This window comes from Mesoplodon bidens, assembly GCF_964165515.1.
Source record: "Mesoplodon bidens genome assembly, chromosome: 6".
Taxonomy (NCBI): Eukaryota; Metazoa; Chordata; class Mammalia; order Artiodactyla; family Ziphiidae; genus Mesoplodon; species Mesoplodon bidens.
The window spans coordinates 85,985,786-86,013,036 of NC_138162.1; the positions used below are offsets into that span (position 1 = coordinate 85,985,786).

General features: G+C 35.3%; 1 protein-coding gene across 3 annotated transcripts in view; it reads left to right on the top strand.

Annotated features, from left to right (window-relative positions):
• Nucleotides 1-27,251, top strand: part of VPS13A (vacuolar protein sorting 13 homolog A) — a 252,868-nt gene that overhangs the window by 47,675 nt on the left and 177,942 nt on the right. For all 3 annotated transcript variants that reach the window (XM_081236830.1, XM_081236828.1, XM_081236829.1), the window contains exons 18-22: nucleotides 7,993-8,182; nucleotides 8,269-8,383; nucleotides 12,353-12,489; nucleotides 14,350-14,482; nucleotides 16,952-17,069. In XM_081236830.1, the coding sequence (XP_081092956.1) occupies nucleotides 7,993-8,182; nucleotides 8,269-8,383; nucleotides 12,353-12,489; nucleotides 14,350-14,482; nucleotides 16,952-17,069 (693 nt within the window). The remainder of the gene's footprint in view (nucleotides 1-7,992; nucleotides 8,183-8,268; nucleotides 8,384-12,352; nucleotides 12,490-14,349; nucleotides 14,483-16,951; nucleotides 17,070-27,251) is intronic.

The window sequence follows — 27,251 nt, forward strand, 5'->3', positions numbered from 1 at the left end:
GGTCTGTGTGGGACTCTGTGCTTCCTGTACCTGGATTTCTGTTGCCTTTTTTAGTTGAGGGAAGTTTTCGGCCATAATTTCTTCAAATACTTTTTCAATCCCCTTGTCTCTTTCTTCACCTTCTGGAATCCCTATTATGTGTAGATTGTATATTATCGCATAGGTCTCTTATATTGCTTTCATTTTTTTCTTTCATTTGGCTTTCTGTCTGCTGTTGTGATTGGGTGATTTCCATTATTCTGTCTTCCAGATCACTTATTCATTCTTCTGCATTATTCATTCTCCTGTTCATTGCCTTTAGCACACTTTTTGTCTCAGCAAATGAGTTTTCTAAGTTTTCTTGACTCCTCATTATATTTTCTAGTTCCTTTTTTTAAAATAAATTTATTTATTTTATTATTTATTTATTTATTTAGGCTGTGTTGTGTCTTTTGTTGCTGCACACGGGCTTTCTCTAGTTGCAGTGAGCAGGGGCTACTCTTCGTTGCAGTGCATGGGGTTCTCATTGCAATGGCTTTTTGCGGAGCATGGGCTCTAGGCACATGGGCTTCAGTAGTTGTGGCACACGGGCTCTAGAGCACAGGCTCAGTAGTTGTGGGGTACGGGCTTAGTTGCTCCGCAGCATGTGGGATCTTCCCAGATCAGGGCTCGAACCCGTGTCCCCTGCATTGGCAGGTGGATTCTTAACCACTGCGCCACCAGGGAAGCCCTCTAGTTCCTTTTTATAGTACTCTGCATTTCTGTCAATAGCCTTTCTTAATTCCTTCAGTATTTTCATTATTTCCTTTTTGAACTCAGTGTCTGTTAGAAGATGTCTGTTTCATTGTTTGTTCTTTCAGGGGAATTCTCTTGATCTTTTAACTGGGAGTGTTTCCTCTGCTTCCTCATTTTACTTACATTTCTCTTACTCTGTGAGTTTCAGAGAAACAATTGTCTACTGTGGTCTTGGAGGGCTTTTTATATGTGTGAGCATCCCTGGGTAGCTTGTGTGGGTTTAATATATTTGGTGTGAGGGCTGTTTTTAGTATGAGTGCCTGTGGCCTCCTTTCCTCAGCATGTGCTGGCTGTTATCCCCATTAGTAGGGGGTGTGTAGATGCAGCTACTGGCACCCACTCCCAGGGCACTTGGTGGCAATGGCAGCTCGTGTGCGCCTACAGAGCCCATGATGATGGCGAAGGCAGCTTGCAACTGCTCCTGGAGCCTGCAAGGGTGGCAGCAGCAGCTCAAGATTGCTCCTGGAGCCCAGGAGGGCAGCAGCGGTGGCTTGCAGCCTATCCTGGAGCCTTTAGCGCCTCTTTTTAAAGAGCACTAATCCCATTTATGAGGGCTCTGCCCTAATGACCTAATCACCTCCCAAAAGTCCTACCTCCAAATAACCATCACATTAGGCATTAGAATTTCAACAAATGAAATTTGAGGGACACAGACATTCATAACATAGCAGCTTGTGTTTGTCCCCTGGCTCCAGGAAGCCACACCAGGAATATTGCCCACTGCTTTGCTAGGGAATGGGGATGATAGGCAGATAAACAGAAATGCCAGAGTTCTGTCTTTCTGAAATTCAGCTGTCTTTTCCTTCTTTCATTTTTCCCTGGTTGCTGTAAGCTTTTTATTAAATTCCAGACTTGCAAGTAAGTTGATTCTGGGAGTTTTTGCTAGTTTAATTGTCATTTCAGTGGAGAAACTTCATTATCTGAGCACCTTTTTCTGTCACTTCCAAAGACAATACTTATCCGTTAACTTTTTTTTAAAAAGGCTTTATTATTTTAGAGCAGTTTGAGGTTTACACCAAAGTTTAGAGGGAGGTATGGACATTTCTCATATACCTTCTACCCCTACACATACAGAGCCCTCCCGCAATTATCAACACCACTCACCAGAATAGTACATTTTTACTAAAAATGAACCTACACTGGCATAATCACCCGAAGTCCATAGTTTACATCGTGGTGCACTCTTGTTGTACATTCTGTGGTATGGACAACATAGAATGACAAGTGTCCATTGTTACAGTATCACACACAGTATTTTCACTGCTCTAAAAATCCTCTGTTCTGCTATTCATTCCTTACTCACTCCCCCAACCACTGATTGTTTTACTGTGTTCATAGTTTTGCCTTTTTTTTTTTTTTTTTTTTTTTTTTTTTTTTTGCGGTACACGGGCCTCTCACTGTTGTGGCCTGTCCCATTGTGGAGCACAGGCTCCGGACGCGCAGGCTCAGCGGCCATGGCTCACGGGTCCAGCCGCTCCGCGGCATGTGGGATCTTCCCGGACCGGGGCACGAACCTGCGTCCCCTGCATCGGCAGGCAGATTCCCAACCACTGCGCCACCAGGGAAGCCCGCATAGTTTTGCCTTTTTTAGAATGTCCTGTAGTTGAAATCATACAGTGTGTAGCCTGGCGTCTTTCATTTAGTGATATGCATATGTCTTTTCATGAATTGATAGCTCATGGTTTTTAGCACTTAATAACATTGCATTGTCTGGATGTACCACAGTTTGTTTATCCATTCACCTACTGAAGGACATCTTGGTTGCTTCTACGTTTTGGCAGTTATGAATATAGCTGCTGTAAACAGCTCTGTACAGGTTTTATATGAACATTAGTTTTCAGCTCCTTTGGGTAAATATCAAGGAGACGATTGCAGGATCACATGGTAAAAATATGCTTAATTTTGTAAGAAACCACCAAACTTTCTTCTAAAGTAACTGTACCATTTTGAATTCCCACCAGCAATGTATGAGAGTTCCTATTGCTCCATCTCCATCCTTGTCATTACTTGGTGTTGTCATTATTCCAGATTTTGGTCATTCTAAAATGTGTGTAGTTGTATGTCACTGTTGTTTTAATTTTCATTTCCATGATGACATATGATGTAGAGCATCTTTTCATATGCTTATTTGTCAGTCTTATTTGGTGAGGTGTCTGTTAAGATCTTTAGCCCACTTTTTAATTGTGTTGTTTTCTTCTTGTTGAGTTTAAAGTGTTCTTTATATATTTTAGATAACAGGTCCTTATCAGATGTGTTGTTCGCAAATATTTTCTCCTATTCTGTGGCTTATTTTCTTATTCTCTTAAAATTAATATCTACCATAATTATTACTGTTTTCTATTTATTGCCCTTCTTCTTTGTTCCTGTTTTTGTCTACCATGTCTTTTCTTTTTTTTTGCAGTTTAATTGAACATTTTGTATGATTCCATTTTCTCTCTTTTCTTGGCACATCAGTTAAAAATTTTTAAACTTTTTTTAGTGGTTGCCCTAGAGCATTTAATATACTTTTTTGTTTTTTTGTTTTATTTTATTTTAATTTTTAAAAAAATACTTAATTTTTATTGGAGTATAGTTGATTTAAAATGTTGTGTTAGTTTCTGCTGCACAGCAAAGTAAAAAACTTATACATACACATATACACTCTTTTTTAGATTCTTTTCGCATATAGGTCATTACAGAGTATTGAGTAGAGTTCCCTGTGTTATTCAGTAGGTCTTCATTAGATATCCATTTTATATATAGTAGTATGTATAGCTTTTTTTTTTTGCCTTTTTATTTATCTAAATTTTTTTAACATCTTTATTGTGGAATGCCATTTTTCTTTTTTTCTTTTTTTTTTTTTTTTGCAGTACGCTGGCCTGTCACTGCCGTGGCCTCTCCCGTTGCGGAGCACAGGCTCCTGACGCGCAGGCTCAGCGGCCATAGCTCACGGGCCCAACTGCTCTGTGACACGTGGGATCTTCCTGTACTGGGGCACGAACCCGTGTCCCCTGCATGGGCAGGCGGACTCTCAACCACTGCGCCACCAGGGAAGCCCCCCCCCTTTTTTTTAAACGTCTTTATTGGAGTATAATTGCTTTACAATGGTGTGTTACTTTCTGCTTTATAACAAAGTGAATCAGTTATACATATACATATGTCCCCATATCTCTTCCCTCTTGTGTCTCCCTCCCTCCCACCCTCCCTATCTCACCCCTCTAGGTGGTCACAAAGCACCGAGCTGATCTCCCTGTGCTATGCGGCTGCTTCCCACTAGCTATCTGTTTTACGTTTGGTAGTGTATATATGTCCATGCCACTCTCTCACTTTGTCCCAGCTTACCCTTCCCCCTCCCCGTATCCTCAAGTCCATTCTCTAGTAGGTCTGTATCTTTATTACTGTCTTGTCCCTAGGTTCTTCATGACCTTTTTTGTTTTTTTTTTTAGATTCCATATATATGTGTTAAAATATGGTATTTGTTTTTCTCTTTCTGACTTACTTCACTCTGTATGACAGATGCTAGGTCCATCCATCTCACTACAAATAACTCAATTTCGTTTCTTTTTCTTTTTTTTTTTTTTTTTTACAACTGATCTAAGTCTGCTTTGAAATAATACTATACTATTTCACAGGTAATGTGAGTACCCAGTAATAACAAAATATCTTAATTCCTTCCTCTAATCCCTTGTGTCCTTCCTGTTATTCAATACACTGTTAGATTATTAACAATGAACATACTAATAATCTGTTAGGACAATTAAATGTTTGCATTTTACCCTCACTTTCCTACTTCAGTGTTCTTTCTTTATGTAATCTGAGTTTCCAACTTACAATTATTTTCTTCTCTCTACGTAACTACTTTTAATATTTCTTGAAAGGCAGGTCTAATGGCAACAATTTTTCTTGATTTTTGTTTGTCTGAGAAAGTCTTCACTTCTTCTTTACTTCTGGAGGGAAAGTTCACAGGGTACAGAATTCTAGTTTAGAGTTTTTTGCTCTTACTCTTTAAAATATTTGTTATACTCCGTTCTTGCTAGTATGGTTTCTGAGAATATGGAAGTAATTCTTATCTTTGCTTCTCTATAAATAAGGATTTTTTTCCCCTCTAGCTCTTTTTAGGCTTTTTTTCTTTATATGTGATTCTCTGTAGTTTGAAAATATGCCTAGGTTAGGGCTTCCCTGGTGGCGCAGTGGTTGAGAGTCCGCCTGCCGATGCAGGGGACGCGGGTTCGTGCCCCGGTCCGGGAAGATCCCACATGCCGCAGAGCGGCTGGGCCCATGAGCCATGGCGGCTGAGCCTGTGCGTCCGGAACCTGTGCTCCACAACGGGAGAGGCCGCAACAGTGAGAGGCCTGTGTATCGCAAAACAAAAACAAAAACAAAAAAACCCCCGAAAATATGCCTAGGTGCAGTAGGTATTTTTGTTTGTTTGTTTTGTGTGTTTTGTGGGGTTTTTTTTGGCATTTATTCTGCTTGACGTTCTCTGAGCTTCCTAAATCTGTTATTTAGTGTCTGATATTAATTTGGAGAAATTCTCAATCATTATTGATTGAAATATTTCTTCTGTTCCTTTCTCTCTTCTCCTTTTGGTATTCCCATTACTTGTACGGTACAACTTTTGTAGTTATGCATGGATATTCTCTTCTGATTTTTTAGAAATGCTTTCTGTATTTTTATGATTTTTCTGATATATTCTCCAGCTCAGGGATTTCCTTAGCTGTGCAACTGTGCAGTCTCCTAATAAGCCCATCAAAGTCATTCTTGTTACAGTGTTTTTTATCTTTAGCATTCATTTTTGGTTTTCTTAGGATTTCTATCCCTCTGTTTACATTGTTCATCTGTTCTTGCAGATTGTCTACTTTATCTGTTAAACATATTAACCGTTAGACATATTAATTGTAGTTGCTTTAAATTTCTAGTCACGTAATTCCAGCATCCCTGCCATGTTTGGTTCTGATGCTTGCTCTGTCACTTCAAATTGTGTTTTTTGCCTTTTTGTATGCCTTGTTATTTTTTCCTGATAGCCAGACATTATATACTGGGTAAAAGGAATTGCTGTAAATAGTCCTTAATAATTTGGTTATAAGATGTGGTAGAAAGGGAAGAGTTCTGTAGTCCTGTGATGAGCTCTCAGTCTTTGAATGAGCCTGTGCTTCTGTACTATGAACTTAACAAGAGTTTCTCAGTTTTTTTCCCTACCCCCTTAGGGGGGATAGAATGGGTAGTATGGGCTGGAGTTGGGTATTTTCCTCCCCCCATATGGAGTGGTAGACTTGACTGGAGTTGGATATTTCCCTTCCCTTGGTCATTTTGGCTCTGATAATACCCCATTAGGTAAGTCTCTAGTTAACTCGTTTCTCCAGAGGGCAGGCCTTGCTAAGAACAACAGAGTGCTCTGGTATATTTTTAAATGGTTCATCGTCCTCTCCACTTGCCTGAGGAGGGGATATTTCTCCAATATTTACTGTGGGAACCTGGTCCAATTCCTGGAGGTGTATCTCAAATTATTTGGGGTACTCCCCTGTGGCTGAGTCCCCTTAGAGTTTTTTATTTTAATTAATTTTCATTGGAGTATAGTTGCTTTACAATATTGTGTTAGTTTCTGATGTACAGCAAAGTGAATCAGTTATACATATACATATATTCGCTCTTTTTAAAATTTCCTTCCCATTTAGGTCACCAGAGATCATTGAGTAGGGTTCCCAGTGCTAAACAGTAGGTTCTCATTAGTTATCTATTTTATACATAGTAGTGTATATATGTCAATCCCAATCTCCCAATTTGTCCCCCTTCTCCCCCCCTCCTTGGTAGCTATAAGGTCTCTACATCTGTGACTCTATTTCTACTTTGCCAGTAAGTTCACCTGTACCATTTTTCTAGATTCCACGTATAAGTGGTATTATACAGTATTTGTTTTTCTCTTTCTGACTTACTTCACTCTGTATGGCAATCTCTAGGTCCATCCACATCTCCGCAAATGGCACTGTTTCCTTCCTTTTTATGGCTGAGTAATATTCCATTGTATATATATATCGTGTCTTCTTTATCCATTCCTCTGTCAATGGACATTTAGATCGCTTCTCTGTCCTGGCTATTGTAAATAGTGCTGCAGTGAACATCGGGGTGCATGCATCCTTTCGAATTATGGTTTTCTCTGGATATATGCCTAGGAGTGGGATTGCTGGGTCATCTGGTAGCTCTATTTTTAGTTTTTTAAGGAACCTCCATACTGTTCTCCATAGTAGCTATACCAATTTACATTCCCACCAGCACTGTAGGAGGGTTCCCTTTCCTCCACACCCTCTCCAACATCTATTGTTTGTAGATTTTTTGATGATGGCCATTCTGCCTGGTGTCAGGTGATGCCTCATTGTAGTTCCCTCTGGAGTTTTTAACTCTCAGAGTTGTCTACACCAAGTCTCCAGCAATTCAGTTACAGTTTAGGTTTTCCAACCTTGGTTCTAGTGTCCGTGGTGGTTTCCTTTTTGTAGATCTCTGCTGTGGTAAGCCATGACTCCACTCCCTGTCTGTGTCTTCAGTGTTAGGGGCAGCAGTTCGCCCTGTGTACTCCCCTCTCTTACATATCGAAGAAGAGTTGTTGATTTTTTGGTTTGTTCAGCTTTTTACTTGTTGTTAACATGGAGTGGTGACTTCAAACTCCTTTCATAGGGAACCAGTAACCCCTGACCCTTCAAAAGCTTCTTAATCTGGAAATCAACATGTGAATAGAGTTCTTTGTGAATTAATCTGTGTCAGTTTAGATCTAATAGTTGTGTGTTTTCTTCGGTGTGCATGGAATGGAGTAGCAAGAAATGCAAAGTGAAATTTTTTTTTTAAATTTTTTTTAATTTTTGGCTATGTTGGGTCTTCATTGCTATGAGCGGGCTTCCTTTAGTTGCGGGAAGTGGGGGCTGCTCTTCGTTGCAGTGTGTGGGCTTCTCGTTGCAGTGGCTTCTTGTGTTGCGGAGCAGGGGCTCTAGGCGCACGGGCTTCAGTAGTTGTGGCTCGCAGTCTCAGTAGTTGTGGCTCGTGGGCTCAGTAGCTCTGCGGCATGTGGGATCTTCCCGGACCAGGGCTCAAACCCGTGTCCGCTGCATTGGCAGGTGGATTCTTAACCACTGCGCCACCAGGGAAGTCCTAAAGTGCAATTGTTTTTATTTTTATTTTATTTTTTTTAATTTGAAAAATACTTTAAAATTGTACTGATTGCTAATTTATGTCCTATCTTTTTTCATGCAGATTCGAAACCAAAATAGGTTCATTTCATGTTACTGGCTTACCAGATAATTCAACAAAACCCCGCCTCCTGTCTTCATTGGATGATGCTGCATCACTCTTGCGAATTATATTTGAGATAAATCCATTAGATGAAACTGTTGCTCAAAGGTGTATCATAGAAGCTGAACCTTTAGAAATGCTATACGATGCAGTAAGCATTTTTCTAATTCCTAAGTTTTAATATATTTCACTTTGCCTTGAGTTTGTGCCTCATGTTAATGATGCTTATTTTAACAGAGAACAGTAAATAGTATAGTGGAATTCTTCAGACCTCCAAAAGAGGTAAATCTAGCACAGCTGACTTCAGTGACTTTGACAAAACTTGAAGAATTTCGTGATAAGACTGCAGCAGGTAAATGCCAGTATTAATGTTGGTGAATTAAGTACTTATCCTATACTAAACTTTCAGTCATGTTATGCTGATTTTAGTAAAGTACTTTTTGAGTTTATGTTTGTAGACTAGATACAGTTTTAATTGATGCTAATTTGGTGCCTTTATATTTAAATTTAGATATAATGATAATCATTTCTTTTTTTTTTTTCGGTACGCGGGCCTCTCACTGTTGTGGCCTCTCCTGTTGCGGAGCACAGGCTCAGGACGCGCAGGCTCAGCGGCCATGACTCACGGGCCTAGCCGCTCCACGGCATGTGGGATCTTCCCGGACCGGGGCATGAACCCGTGTCCCGTACATTGGCAGGTGGACTCTCAACCACTGCGCCACCAGGGAAGCCTGATAATCATTTCTTATACTTAGAAAGGTCTAACCTATGTACCACATTCAAGTTAATTGCAAAATTGTTTTAGGATTTTTGAAATTCTGTTTATGACAGAAACTGGCCTATCATTTTTCTTTCCTGTAGTGACTTCCAGATTTTAGTATACTGGCCTCAGAAAATAAAAGTTCCTTCCTTTATTCTCTTGGAGAGTTTGTGTAAGATTGGTTTGTTCAGCCAGTTGGTTTGTTGGGTCTCATTTCTTCTTTCAGTGTTTGGCATTATTTGGGTTTGGAGATTTCTTTGGGGAATATTTTAAATTAGAGATTCCATTTTCAAAATATAGTTGACTATAGAGATGATCTCTTTGGTTTTTAATGCTTTGTAGTTTGTTGAGACTTGCTTTCTGGCTCAATATATGGTAATTTAAAAAATATTCCACATATGTTTGAAAGCATATCTGTATATATCCTTTAAGTCACATTTGTTTATCATGTACTTCAAATCTTTTGTATCATTACTGGATTTTTTTCCTTCTTGTTTCACCATATTTTAACAGTTATTTAGAGAAGTATATGAAAAACACCAAACTTTCCATTTGGATTTGTCTATTTCATGTAGACGTGTAATTTTCTTCCTTATAAAGTTTGGTGCTATATTAGTTACATGCAGAGATTTTTTTCCCCAATGAACCAAATCTTTTATCTGTATGAAGTTGTCAATATTTTTAGTAATGCTTTAATTTTTAATATCTTTTCTTTTTTGTTCTGATATTAGTATGGATATTCTAGGTTTCTTTTGGTTATAATTTGCCTGCTATATGTGTTTTTATTCTTTTACTTTTTCCCTCTATCTTTATTTTTAGATGTGTCATGTCAACAACATATAGTGGGATGTTTTTCAGGCTGTGATACTGACAGTCATATTTCTTGACCTTTCTTTCCTGCCTTTGGATAAATTCTAGCATTACTTCCTCCACTCCCACCCTTGTACCATTTGAAACTTAAATATTCTCTTTCTCTTTTTACTGTAGTAATTAAAACACAAATTTTTGTTGAAATAAAATTTAATAAAACATTTTACTTTCTCCCAGTCATTGCAAGGAACACTTTAGAACACTTGAACTCCTTTCACCATCCTCATTACTTACATGCTATTGTTATTTTTTTCTTGTTTTAACTTCATAGGACATTTTTTGTTTGTAGAGTCAATGCTGGTTTATAATTACCTATTTATCAACTACTTTCTTTGCTCTTCATTCCTATTTGAACTTAACACCTTTTATCTGGGATTATTTCCTTTCTTTTGGTAGTTCATTTATACATTTTTTTCTTTATTGAGATTCTGCTGATGGCAAACTTTTTTGTTTGTTGTATTGTTTGGTTTTGGTCTGAAAGTAATTGTCCTCAGTTTTGAAGGATATTTTTTTACTGGATATGTAATTCAGAGTTGGTGATTATATTGTTCTTAGCACACTGAAGTGACCATTCTACTGTCTTTTGGCTCCCATTACTGATGTTGAAAATTCAGGTGTTAGTGTGTTTGCTGCTTCTTTGTAGATTATCTATCCTTTTTCTTTTACATTTAAGATGTTTTTATCTTTTATATTCTATAGGTTCAGTATGATGTATCCAACTGTGGACCAATCTGAGGATTGGTAGATTTAATTATTTCTAGAAAGTCCATCTGGAAAATTTCTAGCCATTTAACTCTTCAGATTTTTTTTCTCTTGATTCTCTTCTTCTGGAATTCTGGCTAAATATATTTTAGCTTTTTTTACTCTGTCATTCTTCTTAACTTATATATTTTGTTTTCTTTCCATCTGTTTTTCCTCTGTTGCATGCTGGGTAATTTCCTTTATCTTCTGATTTTTACCAAATCTCTCTTCAGCTGTCTAATGTGCTTAATAATCTTCCCATTGCATTTAATTTCAATGATTATATTTTCATTTTAGGAATTCTGCTTTGTTATATTTAAAATCTGATTTTTTATTCTTTATTGTTCTCTTTCCCATGGATATCTTCAAACTTGTCTTTTATTTCTTCAAACATTATAAGCACAGTTGACCCTTGAATAATGCGAGAGTTAATCTATGTATAATTTACAGTGGGACCTCTGTATCTGTAGTTCTTCCACTTCCCCGGATTCAACCAACCAGACACCATGTAGTAATGTAAATATTTACTTTTGAAAAATATTCTTGTGTAAGTGGACTCACCTGTGTTGTTCAAGGGTCAACTGTTTAGTTATTTTATATTGTCTCACCAGATAATTATCTCTTCAGTTCCATTATGTGAAGACTTTTGTGTTTTTCTTTCTCCTCTCTTTTATTTCTGCTGTTTCTTATCTTCATGTTAACCTTTGTCTTTTTGTTGATTTTTGATTGTGAGCTGCTCATTTTTATTGGAAAATTATTTGGGAGAATTCCCTGAAGTCTAGGATAAATGGACTTTCATTCAGGGAAGAATTTCATTTTTTCCTGCCAGGTATCTCGAGCATGTTGGTGGGTCCACTATCTAAAGTCATTACTTGAGATATTTTGGAATGACGAGTTGTGCTACATATCCACTTGCGGGCTGTATTGTGATTATGATTCACAGGGAGACTACCCCTTTTTCCCAGTTTTTCTCAGAGACATTTTTTACATTCTCCTGTGGGTAGATTTTAGGGACAGGGAGGTTTAACTTCTGGATTACTCTTACTTTGAGTATGTACCTTTTAGATCCCAGATTTATGAAAAGAACTCCTGCTAGACTCCTCATTTTTGTCATCTGTTCCTTATACTCTGTGAGGCTATGGAAAGGAGTTCCAAAGTTTACCAAGTGCAGAAAATGGTCTCAGGATAAAATTTTTATGGCTCCCATTTAAATCTGTTAGGTTTTGTCTTTCAATTTGATTTTTGGCTTCATAAATCCTTACTTTCTTGCCTACTCTTAGTGTTTTTAGTAGGTTTCGTTGTTGTTTGTTTGTTTTGCTTTATATCCAACGATTTTTGTTGCTCTTAGTGTAAGAATAGGTTTGCCTACCTATTTATTCATGTTACCAAGATTTAGAAATCTAGTTAAATGTTTTAGTATAAGTTCAAGACTTTATCTTAGTTAAAATTCACTTTGGTAGATTCATCCATTTTCATAGAAAGTTCTGGTTGCTTTTTCTGGTTTACATACAGTTTTATTGAAGATGATTTAATCATCCAGGATTTTCATTGTCTCAGAGTAATATAAAGATCAAGTATCATTGTTCAGTATGGTAGATGTAGCTGTATTAAGTTCATGAATTGGGAAGAATTATATAGATTCTAATATTTCATGTAACTTAATATTTTTAGATGTGTATCTCCCCAGTTTTCCCAAATTGGGTTTATGGGTCAAAAACTTCTTTTTGAAGAAGTACTGCAGTTTTGTACTCAGTTATATTTAATGAGTATACACATTGACTAACAAATATCTTACTTTATATTGAAAATATTTTGCTCAAGTTTATTTTAAAATTAATACTAATTTCACATTATTTTAAGGTTGTGCTACCAATTCATGTGGTTAATGATTCTCTATTTCTTGAGTAATTTGTGAAAACAATTCATTGTAAAGATTTAACTTTTATGCAGGTCTGCTGTATATTATTGAAACACAGAAAGTTCTTGATCTCAAAATTAATTTGAAGGCCTCATATATTATTATCCCACAAGATGGAATTTTTAACCCTACATCAAATCTGCTTCTTTTGGATCTTGGTCATCTAAAGGTATATACTACTAATAATTATTTTATCATATGACACTTATGGTGTTTCTTTGTTTAAGATGTATTTTGGTTTTTAGACGTTTGATTTGGTATATTAATTTTTAGGTTAATAGCAGAAACTAGGATTTGAGAAATCTTCCCTTCTGACAAGTAAAGTGAAGTTTCATTTAATTAGATAGTTTCCCTACATTTCTAATAGGAAAATGACCAATTGAATGCTGAAGGTCAGGGGTGAACCTAAGAATTATATTTATAAAATTTGAGAGTAATGCTTGAGGAGTTTATTTCCTTTTCAATTTAAATTTATTACTTGGTCAATTAAAATGTATAGAGTGGAAGGGAGTTCTGGAAGTAATCAAATATATATTCATCCTTCTGAAATTTTTTGTGTGTATACTTCAGATATTGGCATTTTAATATTTCTATTAAATAATCCTAAAATTGAGAGATGGTCTTCTTGCATTTCGCTTCTTATTCAATTATGTATGTTTTCCCCCTCAGTTTTGAGTAGAGAATACTTTTTTTTCAGTGTTTCTAGATCTATGCTGTTCATTATGGTACCCACTGGCCGCATGTATTTCTTTAAGTTGATTAAAATTTTTAAAAATTCAGTTCCTTAGTTACATTAGCCACATTCAAGTGTTTAATAGTCACAGATGGCTGATGGCTACTGTATTAGAACAGATGGAGAACAATTCCATCATCATAGAAAGTTCTGTTGGACAGCAGTACTCCAGATCATGAAATGTAGAGGAATAACTCTAACAATTTAAAGACCCAGAAGGGATGGATAATATTGGAATGCTCTTTCTGGCTACCTAACAAATACGTGCCTTTCCTTAATATTGACATTCTCCTTTATTCTATATATATATATATATATATATATATATATATATATATATATATATATATATATATATATATATTTTACTCTTAGTAATTATGTAGACACTGCTAGATTTACATTTATAATAAAATTTTATACAGATCATTATTCATATTTGAAATTAGTTATGGAATTGGTTCATGGGCAGTACGGTATAGTGGAAACAGCCAGTGGAAAGGTATAGTGGTCAGAAGGATATCTCTCTAGTTTTATGACCTGAGGCAATTTGCTTAACCTTTTTCCTAAAATTTATTACCTTTCAAACAGATAATCAATTTTGACTGTCTACTTCACATGAACTATGTAAAATAAAGGGAAAAATGTTAAAATAAAACATATATATACACATAAATGTGTGTGTGTGTGTTTATACATATATATATATATATATATATATATATATATATATGAATGAATAAGGTCTTTATATACTACTGTGAAGTCATCTCCAGGATACTTGAGTGAAAACAGTAGTATGCATAGTATACCAAGCAAGGGGAAGTACAACTATAACTTGCTAGGGATTGCATAAATGGCAGAGCTGGAACTAAAATTCAGGTACACTAATATTTAATTGTGGACTCTCACTTCTTCTTATAAAGTTATCTAAATATCTGTCATCGTGCCATGGAAACATTATGTAAGTTATATTTGTCTCTTAATTTTGTTTTTAATAAAAAGGCTTCTTAGCAGATTAAAAAATATTTTAGATCTATTATTTACCAGGACTGGCTTTGTTCCCCTTTTTTAATATAAATGATTGGAAAATATAACTTAATATGTAAAACTTTACTTTATACCTGGCCTTCTCATTATATATGTCATGGATAAAGACATTTCTAATAGTCTTATAATGTATGTCAGCTTGTGAGTTTATCTTCTCCTGTTAAATTTTTATATTATAGTCTGAAAGATAAAAAAACTTTATATTTTCATTTTGAAGTAATTTAAACTATTAAAATTATCTTCAAGGTGACAAGTAAAATTCGTTCAGAATTACCAGATTTAAAACAAGGTGGGGCGAAACTTGAAGAGATAATGCATAGAGCTTATGATTCCTTTGATATTCAGCTTACAAGCATACAGCTGCTTTACAGCAGAGTTGGTAAGTATACAGTGCATTATTTGTTGATTCGTTTTGCTGAAGTGATTAATTAGGTTTTTAGACAGTTTCTCTGAAGGCTTTCATCCTAAATATGTTAGAACTTTTATGTTTTTGAATTAGAAGTGATAGTAGATATTTCCTAGGAGCAGTATCTCAAGTAGGTGTGATTTTATCCCTCAAGAGACATTGTCAATGTCTAGAGACATTTTTTGTTGTCACGAGTGGGGAGTTGGGGCACTACTAGCATCTAGTGAGTGGAGGTCAGGGATGCTACTAAACCTCATACAATATGGGTGAAAGCCACCCCACAACAGACTTGGCCCAAATATCAGTAATGCTGAGATTGAGAAATCTGATCTATACCAGTGTTTTCCAACCTTTGGAAAAGGTTGGAAAACAGTGGCACATATTTAAAGTGATATTTGTATTACACAATGGGATAACCAGAAGAGGCTGCTCAATGCCAGAGGCAGCCAGCTTAGGGGCTCTGATAGCCCAGGCTGTAAACAGTTACACAAAGACTGAAGAAGGTCACTATTTTAGGAATACCTTTACCCTATTCACTTTGGTGTACAAATAGGCATCTCTGATCTGGATCTAGTTTTTTAGTTGAAGTGACCAAAGCCAGAAATTCACTTGTCAGGAGCCACTAAAGTAGATAGAGAGCTCAGACTAGTTGAGCCCTCTTTCCACTGTCATATTGCTTCTGAATCTCCAGGGTGTTAGTGAACATTGAGATGTGTATATGGTGAAATATTAATTATCTGAGCCAACTAATAGAAGGAGAAGCAATGAGATCCTAAAGTTATGATTATTAAAAATGTTAGTGTATATAGGGCTGGAACATTTGATTTTTTTCTTTAACTGTATTTGCTTTAAGAGTAATGAACTTGGTTTTTTATCATATTTCAGTTGGTGTAAAAGGAGCTCAGAAGTATAGTGGATGGCAAATGCAAATTGTTTATAGAAAAATCCATAAATTTATTTTCAAGGAATACATTACTATATTTTGGTGTGTTTGATACATTTTGGTAACTGGTTTTCAAAGTCCATGAGCCATACTTAATAGTTAAGATATTGAGATGCTTTGTAAAAAATTGTTTTCAGTATTTCATTATTATTATCTGAAAATTATTGGAATTCCTTGGAGTTGCTTTTGATAAACATTAACTATTCTTAAATAATTAAATCTTTCGGGGGTCAGGGTTTTTTTTGACATTGGTGTTACTTTATGTAATTGTCATAGACTTCCCTGATAAATACTGAAACACATGCTTCTGAATATCTTATGTTTTATCTGTAAGTTGAGAAGTGAAGGAAATATTTCATTTATCTCGGTACTGTTGGAATTTTAAAAATTGTAATAAAGTCCATTTTACTACCTGTCTTCAGGAGTCTAAGCTTTCATTTGCTTGGTTTTCCTTGACTGAAGATTTAACTGACTCATGGTATTATTAGGTTCAAATGGAGTAATGTACATGAAACTGCTTTGTATTATATGGATCCCATTAATCTTGTTATAAATTTTAAAAGTTATTTCTTTCTAATATAGACATGTCTTTTAAAAAATCTGGACAATACAGAAAAACAAAAACATCATTCTTTATCCTACTGCTCACACATGAGCATTCTTGATATTTCAGTGGATATCCTTTTGGTGTTTTTTTCAATGTATGTGCCTATGAATGTATGGGATGTATTTTGTGTGGTGTTTGGGAGTGTTGTGAATGCATTTTTAACATGATTTACATAGTTTTATATACTGACCTCCCTTTCATTTACCAGTAATATTTTGGGCGCTTAAATTCATGATTTTTACTGGCTATCTAAAGTTCTAAGGCTATGCTGTCAGTTTTTTAGCCATTCCTTTACTGAACATTTAGGCTTGTGACACTGCAGTGAATGTTGCCAGAGGGTATCATGTTGGCAGACCTGGGTGACAATTTCAACCTTATCACTCACTAGCTTTTTGACCATAAGCAAGCTGTAAATTCCTCTCAGTCTCATTTTTCTAAAATGGGATGTTATACATCATTGTGCGAATTAAATGAAAATTTAAACATTGCCTAGAACAGTGTCAGTTATAAATCATAAATGTAACTTTTATTAGTTAATACTGAAGAACTGCACTTTCCCTACCTTTTTCATTATTGCCTCAGAGCCATGTTTTTTGAGTAATGTATGGTTGGCATAGTGATTGCCAAGGATGCATAGTAGATTTGATTAAAACTATGTTGTTGTTAACATTTTAATAAGCATTTTTCCTATTAAAACATAGAGTCTTTGAAAGGGAAAAGAATTTACCTGCTGAGTATGTGTACCTGGGAATATAGCATTAAGATTATCTAGATGTAGGAAGATTTCCTCATACCATGCACTGTATGACTACGAAGTATTAATGGTAATGTTAGGTTTAGTATGTTTTGCAAATTACACATGTGTTAAACATGTACTGTTTTCTGTAATTAGGTGATAATTGGAAAGAAGCACGAAAACTCAGTGTATCCACACAACATATCTTGGTACCTATGCACTTCAATGTGGAACTCTCTAAGGCCATGGTTTTCATGGATATAAGGATGCCCAAGTATGTATTACCTGTTTCATGTGATCGTAGGTTTTCTTAGTAGTTATATAGCTAAGAAATGCCATGTTTCATTGATTTTTTGGTGTAAAATATATATTAAAAAATTTACCATTTTTAAATGTATCATTCAGTGGCATTAAGTACATTCACATTTTTGTCCAACCACTCCACCATATCAGCTTCACAAACTGGAACTCTACCCATTGTTAAACAATAATACCCCACTGTGTCCTCCCCCAAGTCCATGGCAGTCATCATTCTGTGTTATGTCTCTATGAATTTGACTACTCTAGGTACCTCATGCAAGTGGAATCATACAATATTTCTCCTTTTGTGACTGGTTTATTTCACATAGCATAATGTCTTCATGTTGACCCATGTTGTAGTGTATGTCAGAATTTCATTTTTTAAGGCCTAATTCCATTGCATGTATATATCATATATTATTTATCCATTCATGGGTTAATGGACATTTGACTGTTGTAATAATGCTGCTGTGAACATCAGTATACAGATATCTACTGAAGTCCCTGCTTTAAATTTTGGGGGGTATATATCTAGAAGTGGAATTGCTGGATTATTCTATTTTTAATTGTTTGAGGAACTGTCCTGCTGTTTCCCATAGCAGTTGCACCATTTTATATTCCCATCAGCAATCCACAGGGGTTCCAACTTCTCTTACCTCTTCACCAACACTTGTTATTTTCTCCTTTTAAAAAAAACAGTAGCCATTCTAACAGGTGTGAAGTAGTATTTAATTATAGTTTTGAATTGCATTTTCTAATGATTAGTGATGTTGAGCATATTTTCATGTTCTTATTGGCAATTTATGTATTTCTTTAGAGAAATGTCGGTTCAAGTCCTTTGCCCACCTTTTAATTAGGTTGTTTGTGTTGTTAAGTTGGAGATTTGTTTTTTTAAAAATATTTTCCTGGATATTAACTTCTTACCAGATAAAATGATTTGCAAATATTTTCTTTCTTCTTGTGGATTGTCTTATTTGTCACTCTTTTGATAGCATCCTTTGATGCACAAAAGCTATGAATTGTGATTAAGTTTAATTTATCTTTGTTGCCTGTGCTTTTGTTGTCATATCTAAGAAATTATCACCAAATCCAGTGTTTTTCCTGTATATTTTTTTCCAAAGAGTTTTATACTTTTAGTGCTTAGGAAACCTTTTTGAGTTAATTTTTGGATGTGGTGTAAGCTAAGGATCCAGCTTTATTCTTTTGCATGTGGATGTGTAGTTCTTTTCAGCACCATTTGTTAAAAAGACTGGCCTTTCCCTATTGAATAGTCTTGACACCCTTGTTGAAAATCATTTGACAATATATGTGATGGTTTATTTCTGGGCTTTCTGTTCTGTTCCCTTGGTCTCTGTGTCTGTCTTTATGCCAGTACCACACTGTTTTGATTCCTGTAGCATTGTAGTAACTTTTGAAATCAGGAAGCATGGGTCATCCAACATTAATCTTTTTCTACATTGATTGGGTGATTTGGGGTCCTTTGAGATTCCTTTTGAACTTTAAGATGGATATTTCTATTTTTAACAACAGGTGTCATTGAGATTTTGATATGGATTGCATTGAATCTGCAAATGTTTTCAGTAGTGACATCTTAATATCAGGTCTCCCGATACATGAATACAAGATGTCTTTCCATTTACCTGTGTCTTTTTAAATTTCTTTCAGCATTATTTTGTAGTTTTCAGTGTATGTCTTTTTCTTCCTTGGTTAAGTTTATTCTTTTTGATACTATTATAAATGGAATTGTTTTCTTAATTTCTTTGTTGGTTAATAGAAACTCAATTGATTTTTCCAAGTTGATTTTGTATCTGAAGCTTTGATGAATTTGTTTATTCTAACATTTTTTGTGTGTATGGAATTGTTACAATTTTCTACATATAAGACCACTTCATCTTAGAACAGAGGCAGTTTTACTTCATCCTTTCCAATTTGTGTACCTTTTTCTTCTCTTTGTTGCCTAATTACTCTGGCTAGAATTTCCAATATTATGTTGAATACAAGTAATTTAAGTGGGCATCCTTTATTGTGATCATAGAGTAAAAGCTTCTGGTCTTTTGCATTGAGTGTGCTCTGTATGGTTTCTTCATATATGACCTTTATTATTTTGAGGTAGTTTCCTTCTATTTCTAGTTTTTGAGTGCTTTTATTAAGGAAACATGTTGCATTTTCCAAATGCTTTTTCTTCATCAGTTGAGATGATCATGTGTTATTTTGTCCCTTCATTTTGTTAGTGTGGTGTATTACATTGATCTGTTTTCATATGTTGAACCATTCTTCCGTTCCAGGTTTAAATACTGGGTGATGGGTGATGGTGTATAATCCTTTTAATATGCTGTTGAATTTTGTTTGCTAGTTTTTTGTTTTTTGTTTTTCCTTCAGTACGCGGGCCTCTCACCGCTGTGGCCTCTCCCGTTGCGGAGCACAGGCTCCAGACGCGCAGGTTCAGCGGCCATGGCTCATGGGCCCAGCTGCTCCACGGCATGCGGGATCCTCCCAGACTGGGGCACGAACCTGTGTCCCCTGCATCAGCAGGCGGACTCCCAACCACTGTGCCACCAGGGAAGCCCTGCTAGTGTTTTTTTGGAGATTTTTGCATCAGTGTTCGTAAAGGATATTGGTCTGTAGTTTTCTTTTCTTGTAGTATCTTTGTCTGGTTTTGGTATCAGAGTAATGCTGTCCTTAAAATGAGTTAGGAAGTATTCCTTTCTTTTTAGTTTGCAGGAAGAGTTTGAGAAAAATTTGTGTTAATTCTTTAAATGTTTGGTAGAATTCACTCGTGAAACCATCTGATCATAGGCTTTTATTTGTTGTGAGATTTTTGATTACTGATTCACTCTCCATATTAATTATAGGTCTATCTAGATTTTCTGTTCCTTCAAAATTCAGTGTTGATAGATGTGTGTTTCTAGGAATTTGTCCACTTTATTTAGGTTATCCAATTTGTTGGTATAAAATCCTTCCTATTTCTGTAGGATTGATAGTGATATCCCCACTATCATTTCTGATTTTAGTTGAGTCTTTTCTGTCTTTATCTACATCTACCTAAAGGTTCTTCAGTTTTGTTCATCTTTTTGAAGAACAAACTCTTGTTGATTTTTTTTCAATTATTTTTCAATTCTCTATTTTTTCTCTCTGTGCTCTAATCTGTATTTCCTTACTTCTGCTAACTTTTGGTTTAGTTTGCTCCTTTTTTAGTTCTTTAAGGCATGAAATTAGGTTGCTGATTTGAGATCTTTGTTTTTCAACATAAGTGTTTATAGCTGTAAATTTCCCTCAGCATGGTTTTTGCTGTATGCTAAAAATTTTGGTATGTTGTGTTTTCATTTTCACTTGTCTCGAGATTTTTTTATTTCCATGGTGATTTCTTCTTTGACTCATTAACAGTAAATGTGTTAATTTCTACATATTTGTAATTTTACATTTTTCATTCTGCTGTTGATTTCCACTTTCATTCCATTGTGATTAGAAAGGATGCTTTCTATTCAATCTTTAAAAAATTTTTGACTCTTGCTTTTATGACCTAAAATTCGGTCTATCTTGGAGAATATTCTGTGTGCATGAAAAAATGTGTATGAAAAAAATGTGTATTCTGCTGTTGATGGAGGAATGTTTTGTTTATGTTTGTTGATAGTGTTGTTCTAGTCCTCTATTTCCTTATTGATCTTTTCTCTGGTTGTTCTATCAGTTATTGAAAGTGGGGTATTGAAGTCTCATGTTATTGTAGAGCTATTTCTTCCCTCAACTCTGTCAATATTTCATATGTTTTTCAGCTCTGATGTTTGGTGCATATATGTTTCTAATTGTTATATCTTCTTGATGAAGTGACTTTTTATTAAATAATGTCTTTTCTCTCTTGTAACAGGTTTTGACCTACAGTCTGGTTTGACTGATACTATAGCCATTCCTGCTTTCTTTTGGATATTATTTGCATAGAATATCTTTCACTTTCAAACTATTTGTTTCCTTAGATCTAAAGTCAGTCTCTTGCAGCCATCATATAGTTTGATCCATTTTTTAAAAAATTCATTCTGTCTATTTATATCTTTGTGAAGTTGAAACCATTATGTTTAAAATAAATACTGATGGGGAACAAATTAATTTTGTCATTTTGTTATTTACTTTCTGTATGTCTTATAGCTTTTTTGTCCCTTTTTTCCTGTTATGGCCTTCGTTTGTGTTTAGTTGATTTTTTGTTCTGACGTGTTTTGTTGCCCTTCTCTTTTCCACATATGCACATTCTATAGATATTTTCTTTTTAGTTATCATGGAGATTACCTGTAACATTGTAAAGTTGACAATTTTTAAAAAAATGACACCAACTTAACTTTAATTGCATACAAAAACTCTACTATTTACTGCTCCACCCCCTCCATTTTATGTCATTGCTGTCACAAATTATATCTTTATTATATATTGTACCCATTAGCACAGATTTATATTTTCTAAATCCTGTAGAAAATAAAAGGTGAAGTTGAAATGAAAAATCATAATACTTGATTTTATATTTATCGTGTGTTTGCTTTTACCGAGATCTTTATATTTTATTGTTAGCTGACTGATGCTTTGAGACCAGTATCCTAAATATAGAAGTCTGTTAAATTAGACTGGACTAGTTAGCTGATTTAGTCCTAAATAGTTTAAGACTGTAGCTAGCCCTTTCACCTTTTCTTTCCACCAGTAGTTTTTCTCTCCCTTGCAAACATTCAAACCTCAGCCACAGATCGATTTTAAAATTTAAAGAAAGACACATCTAATAACTACCAAACAATCTAAGTGAAATTGTTGGTAGAGAGGCAAGAAGAGAATGCTCATATAGCAGTGCATAAGGTTTTGTGGCTCAAGTACGGGTGGAAGGGATAGTAGGAGGTAGTGATAGCCTGGTCTTTTTCCTATATGCTATGTTGCAGACCCTGTTCATACTACTTACTGTTGTCGCCACGTGAAAGGAAGAGACCTAAGAGAAACCTACACGCCTTTTTTTTTTTTTCGCCTTTCAAATTCAACTCGATTCTCTAGAAAACATTGTGCAGTTTACTCTCATTCTCTTAGACTTCCTTATTCAAGAATATCAAACTGGGACTCTGAGTGTCTTAAAGCAGAGGAATGCCAGGAATTTGGTTTGAGAAGGAGAGAAAGAAAGAAAACCATTCTATACATTTTGCTGTTGTTTACAGTCAAGCATTAGGTATAGGTTAATTTTAGACATGCTTAGGTTCTTTGGCTTCCTTCCCAAATGTCCTCCTGCCTATTTACCGTTGTCTGATATTTCTTTTAAAGTTTGTCAGTATGTGAGAAAGGACAAAGATGTATGTAATTTCCTGTTGCAAACATGGTTACAAATAGATTTTTTTCAGCATTTTATACTTAAGTATGCTAGAATCTAGGATGTTACAGGGTACCAAAAAAAGAAAGTGATATTACTCTGAGAAGAAATGGCTAACTTCCTTTGCTTTAGATTGCTCTGTTAGTCTATGATTAGGGAGAATTTATGTCCAGTAATATAGGAAATATGTATAGCCTAGCAGGAATTAAAACAGTTGGTTAAAATGTCTATATATAGACAGATAATGGAATGCAAGAGTATGAGAGATTATTGCAGTGTAACAGTCAGCAAACTTTTTCTTTAAAGGGCCAGATATTAAATGTTTTAGGCTTGAAGTTGTATTGTCTGTCACAACTACTCAACTCTGCTATATTAGCATGGAAGCAGCTATAAACAGTACATAGTAAGTGGGCATAGCTGTATTCCAGTTAATACTTCATTTACAAAAATAAGCAGCAGGCTGGATTAATCCATGGCCATATTTTGCCAAACTCTGGTTCAGTGCATTACACCCAGACACAACCAATAAAGGCAGAAGACACCAGGAAAGCCTTTTGTACTAGTATTCTTATGATACTAAAATGGCTATAATTTAGTACCAGAAAATTGTGCCTAAAACAGTCACAAGCAGAAACTATAATGATTCAGAAAGATGAAATCTGAGAAGCATTTGATTTCAGTTTTGTAAGTTGTGAGCAATATAAAGTGGATATGACATTATATAAAATCCTGGAACTGTACAAGTATCAGGCAACTTCCTTTGAAGTTTGAGCTTAAAAAGTTTAAGGCAGATAAAAGGAAATCCTCTGTTATTTGATAGGTAGTATTTTGGCACCTGTCATCCTCAGGTTGTTAAGCTGGCATATTTAAAGAAATTGAAAAGAAGTTTAGGTACATTAATGAGGCAGATCTATAATATGTACTTGTTAAATTAGGATGTATGGGATTAGTTACAAATATTTAGGTTACTGGAGGTAAAAGAAAGCTTATAATTTTCTCAAGGAATTCAGGTATATTTTTAGCAGTCATTGTGTGTGATTGAAAAAGTAAGTTAAAATGCAGGGATAAAAATGGTGAACGAAAACTTATTCTCTCTTTGATGTCAGTCTCTTCTTAAATTATTATTATTTTTTAAGACTTCCTTCATATTGCAACAGTTTTAGTGTCACAAAAAAGTTGATAGGAAGCTACAGAGATTGCCCATGTACCCCCTGCATCCACCCATGCATAGCCTTCCCATTAACAACATCCACCACCTAGTGGTACATTTGTTAGAATTGATAAACCGACATTTACACATCATAGTTACTCAAAGTCTATAGTTTACATTATGGTTCACTCTTGGTGTCGTACCTTGAATGGGTTTGGACAAATGTATGATATGTAGCCATCATTGTGGTATCATATAGAGTTTATCATATAGAGTATTCTTACTGCCCTAGAAATATTCTATTCATCCCTCCCCTATCACACTCAGGCCCTAGCAAGCACTGATCTTTTTACTGTGTCCATAGTTTTCCCTTTTCCAGAATGTCACATAGTTGGAATTATAGAAGACAAAGCCTTTTCACATTGACATCTTTCACTTAGTAATATGCATTTAAGGTTCCTCCCTGTCATTTCATGACTTGAGAGCTCATTTTTCTTCAGTGCTGAATAATATTCCATTATCTGATGTATCACAGTTTGTTTATCCATTACCTACTGCAGGACATCTTGGTTGCTTCCAAGTTTTGGTGATAAAATAGGAATATAAAATTTTTGTGGATAAACCTGATTCATATAATTATGAGTAAAGCGGTTATAAACATCCATGTGCAGGTTTTTGTGGGGACATAACTTTAAATTCCTTTGGGTAAATACCAAGGAGTACAATTGCTGGGTCATATGGTAAGAGTATCTTTAGTTTTCTAAGAGACTTCCAGACTGTCTTCCAAAGTGGCTATACCCTTTTGCATTTCAGTCAGCAGTAATTGTGAGTTCCTGCTGCTCCACATCCTTGCCATTATTTGGTGTTGTCAGTATTCCTGATTTTGGTTATTATAGTAGGTGTGTAGTACTATCTCATTATTCTTATTTTGATTTGTATTTCTCTGATTATATATAATGTGGAACATCGTTGCTTATTTGCTATCTGTGTATCTTCTTTGATGAGGTGTCTGTTAAATTCTTTGGTCCATTTTTCAACTAGATTGTCTTCTTATTATCGAGCTTTAAGTATTCTTTGAGAGCTCTACCCACCACCAGTACCTACCATCAGGAAACTTGCACACTCTTAGATAGCCTCATTCACCAGAGGGCAGACAGCAGAAGCAAGAAGAACTACAGTCCTGCAGCCTGTGGAACAAAAACCACATTCACAGAAAGATAGACAAAATGAAAAGTCAGAGGGCTATGTACCAGATGAAGGAACAAGATAAAACCCCAGAAAAATAACTAAATGAAATAGAAATAGGCAACGTTCCAGAAAAAAGAATTCAGAATAATGATAGTGAAGATGATCCAAGACCTCGGAAAAAGAATGGAGGCAAAGGTTGAGAAGATGAAAGAAATGTTTAACAAAGACCTGGAAAAATTAAAGAACACCTAGAAGAATTAAAGAACAAACAAACAGAGATGAACAATACAATAACTGATATGAAAAATACACTAGAAGGAATCAATAGTAGAATAACTGAGGCAGAAGAACGGATAAGTGACCTGGAAGACAGAATGGTGGAATTCACTGCTGCAAAACAGAATAAAGAAAAAAGAATGAAAAGAAATGAAGACAGCCTAAGAGACCTCTGGGACAACATTAAATGCAACAACATTCACATTATAGGGTCCCACAAGGAGAAGAGAGAAAGGACCCGAGAAAATATATGAGGAGATTATAGTCAAAAACTTCCCTAACATGGGAAAGGAAATAGCCACCCAAGTCCAGGAAGCGCAGAGAGTCCCAGGCAGGATAAACCCAAGGAGAAACGTGCCGAGACACATGGCAATCAAATTGGCAAAAAATAAAGACAAAGAAAAATTACTGAAAGCAGCAAGGGAAAAATGACAAATAACATACAAGGGAACTCCCATAAGGTTAACAGCTGATTTCTCAGTAGAATCTCTACAAGCCAGAAGGGAGTGGCATGATATACTTAAAGTGATGAAAGGGAAGAATCTACAACCAAGATTGCTCTACCCAGCAAGGATCTCATTCAGATTCGACAAAAAAAAAACAAAAGCCTTACAGACAAGGAAAAAGCTAAGAGAATTCAGCACCACCAAACCAGCTCTACAACAAATGCTAAAGGAACTTCTCTAAGTGGGAAACACAAGAGAAGAAAAGGACCTACAAAAACAAACCCAAAACAATTAAGAAAGTGGTAATAGGAACATACATATCGATAATTACCTTAAACGTGAATGGATTAAATGCTCCAACCAAAACACACAGGCTTGCTGAATGGATACAAAAACAAGACCCATATATATGCTGTCTACAGGAGACCCACTTCAGACCTAGGACACATACAGACTGAAAGTGAGGCAATGGAAAAAGATATTCCATGCAAATGGAACACAAAAGAAAGCTGGAGTAGCAATACTCATATCAGATAAAATAGACTTTAAAATAAAGAATGTTACAAGAGACAAGGAAAGACACTACATAATGATCAAGGGATCAATCCAAGAAGAAGATATAACAATTATAAATATATATGCACTCAACATAGGACCACCTCAATACATCAGGCAACGCCTAACAGCTCTAAAAAAGGAAATCAAGAGTAACACAATAACAGTGGGGAACTTTAACACCTCACTTACAACAATGGACAGATCATCCAAACAGAATTAATACAAAAACACAAGCTTTAAATGACACAATAGACCAGATGGATTTATTTGGTATTTATAGGATATTCCATCAAAAAACAGCATATTACACTTTCTTCTGAAGTATGCACAGAACATTCTCCAGGATAGATCACATCTTGGGTCACAAATCAAGCCTCAGTAAATTTAAGAAAATTGAAATCATATCAAGCATCGTTTCTGACCACAACTCTATGAGATTAGAAATCAGTTACAGGGAAAAAAAATAAAAAACACAAACACAAGGAGGCTAAAAAATACGTTACTAAATAACCAATAGATCACTGAAGATATGAAAGAGGAAATCAAAAAATACATAGAGACAAATGACAATGAAAACCCGACGATCCAAAACCTAGGAGATGCAGCAAAAGCAGTTCTAAGAGGGAAGTTTATAGCTATACAAGCCTACCTCAAGAAATAAGAAAAAATCTCAAATTAACAATCTAACCTTACACCTAAAGGAACTAGAGAAAGAAGAAAAAACAAAACCCAAGGTTAGCAGAAAGAAAGAAATCATAAATATCAGAGCAGAAATAAATGAAAAAGAAACAAAGAAAACAATAGCAAAGATCAATAAAACTAAAAGCTGATTCTTTGAGAAGATAAACAAAATTGATACACCATTAGCCAGACTCATCAAGAAAAAGAGGGAAAGGACTCAAATCAATAAAATTAGAAATGAAAAAGGAGAAGTTAAAACAGACACCGTAGAAATACAAACCGTCCTTAGAGACTACTACAAGCAACTCAATACCAATAAAATGGACAACCTGGAAGAAATGGACAAATTCTTAGAAAGGTATAACTTTCCAAGACTGAACCAGAAAGAAACAGAAAATATGAACAGACCGATCACAAGTAGTGAAATTGAAACTGTGATTAAAAATCTTCCAACAAACAAAAGTCCAGGACCAGATGGCTTCACAGGTGAATTCTATCCAACATTTAGAGAAGAGCTAACACCCATCCTTCTCA